Raw genomic sequence first — 1,676 nt, 5'->3', positions numbered from 1 at the left:
CTGTTCAATTTCAGCCTGGGCTTCTTCTTTGGCCTGCTTCAGTCTCCGGTTCTTTCGCTTGCGGGCCTCGGACACCTTCTCCGCAGCGCGCTTCTCCGCTTGCAGTAGCTGCTGAATGCCTTGCGACTGACTGGCCATGGCGACCGTGACTCTCAGGAATGAGTTACCTTTTGAGTGGGTGCTTTCTGACCAGGCCTGGAAGACTGCTGGGTGATATCAACCAACCTCAGGGGAGAGGAGGTCTGAATCAATCTATCATGCTTATGTAATGAGGCCTCAATAAAGGCTCTAGATTTGTAAACTCCACTGTAAACTTGAACAACATTGATGCATGAGGAATGGTAGTGTGACCCTTCTTTTGGTTAAGGAAGCTCCTAGTTGGTTTGTTTCATTTGTTTCCTTTTTATTGTAATAATCAGTAGTCATCATTATAGCATTTTCCATGAGTTCTGTGAGTCATTCTAGCAAATTATCAAACCCAAGGAAATAGCAGGAGCCAGGGGGTCAGAAGTGAGAGAGCTGCAGGCCCAGGACTTAGGGTTGGTATCCTGAGAAGGTAGAAGGAGCCTCCAGATTTGTAGCCAGCAGATCAGAAGTGATGGACAGACTTGGCAGTCTGGTCGACTGTGACTTGTAACTTGTGAAGTCTGACCCAGCTTCAGGTGCTTAAAGTAAGGGAAAGAAGGCTGCATGTGCAGCTGAGGTCAGAACAAACAGGAACAGAATAATAAATGGCTTTGGATTGATAAAATAGTTTGCTAGAAATGGGATGCTTTTTGAAGCGGTAGTTACATGCTGAAGTCTTGGTGTGGCACTGTAGGATAAGCACTCCACCACAAGGTCAGTTTGAACTGCAAGGTCAGCAGCTCAAACCCACCAGTCACTCCTTGGAAACCCTATATAAGGTTGCTATAAGTCGGAGCCTACTGATGATATTTAGCAACAACAACAATTACATTCCAGGAGCTATATTGCATATAAGGAAAAAGATATTTAAAGAAATTACACAATTTGCCTAAAATAACAAAAGCTAGTAAGTGGAGATAGAATTAAACTCATGTCTTTATTAATCATTACTCAATACTGGATCCCCAATGTGACTTCCCAGAAAGTATTAGAAAACCTGTCTGGCAAATTCTAAAAATCACAATGACTTGTAAGTATATAATTCAGAAGTTGAAAATACTCTTTCTGAAGAACAGTGTCATGTTTCCTACTCCAAGAAGCCAGAACCTCCACTCACTACAAATTATCTGGAGTTTTCTTATCCAAGTATATAGTTCTGCAAGTCACTCCATCCAATGCCAGTCATTTTCAGTAGCAAATCCATTATATAATTCTCACTTTAGTATTTCTAATATTGTATCTAAAATAAACAAACAAAAAATGGGGAGAAGAGGCAGATCTTTCTTACCTTCTAGAAGTTCAAGCCAGATTCAGAAGAGGCCATGGAACAAGGGATATCATTGCTTATATCTGATGGATCTTGGCTGAAAGCACAGAATATCAGAAAGATGTTTACCTATGCTTTATTGACTACGCAAAGGCTTTCGATTGTCTGGATCATGGCAAGCTATGGACAACATTGCAAAGTATGAGTATTCCGGAACACTTATTTGTGCTCATGAGGAATCTGTACCTGGACCAAGAAGCAGTTGTTCAAATAGAACATGGAA

The 1,676-nt window shown here is 41.4% G+C and overlaps 1 protein-coding gene across 1 annotated transcript in view; it reads right to left on the bottom strand.

The window, feature by feature from the left end:
* The window catches only part of LOC102831323 (V-type proton ATPase subunit G 1-like), a 521-nt gene extending 383 nt beyond the window's left edge, over nt 1–138 (bottom strand). Inside the window, exon 1 of the mRNA XM_006860040.1 lies at nt 1–138. Coding sequence (XP_006860102.1) covers nt 1–138 — 138 coding nt within the window.
* Between the last annotated feature and the right edge of the window lie 1,538 nt (nt 139–1,676).

Source organism: Chrysochloris asiatica, unplaced genomic scaffold, assembly GCF_000296735.1.
Source record: "Chrysochloris asiatica unplaced genomic scaffold, ChrAsi1.0 scaffold00036, whole genome shotgun sequence".
NCBI lineage: Eukaryota > Metazoa > Chordata > Mammalia > Afrosoricida > Chrysochloridae > Chrysochloris > Chrysochloris asiatica.
The sequence above is the reverse complement of the archived record's forward strand: the minus strand, read 5'-3'. Positions and strand labels throughout refer to the sequence as shown.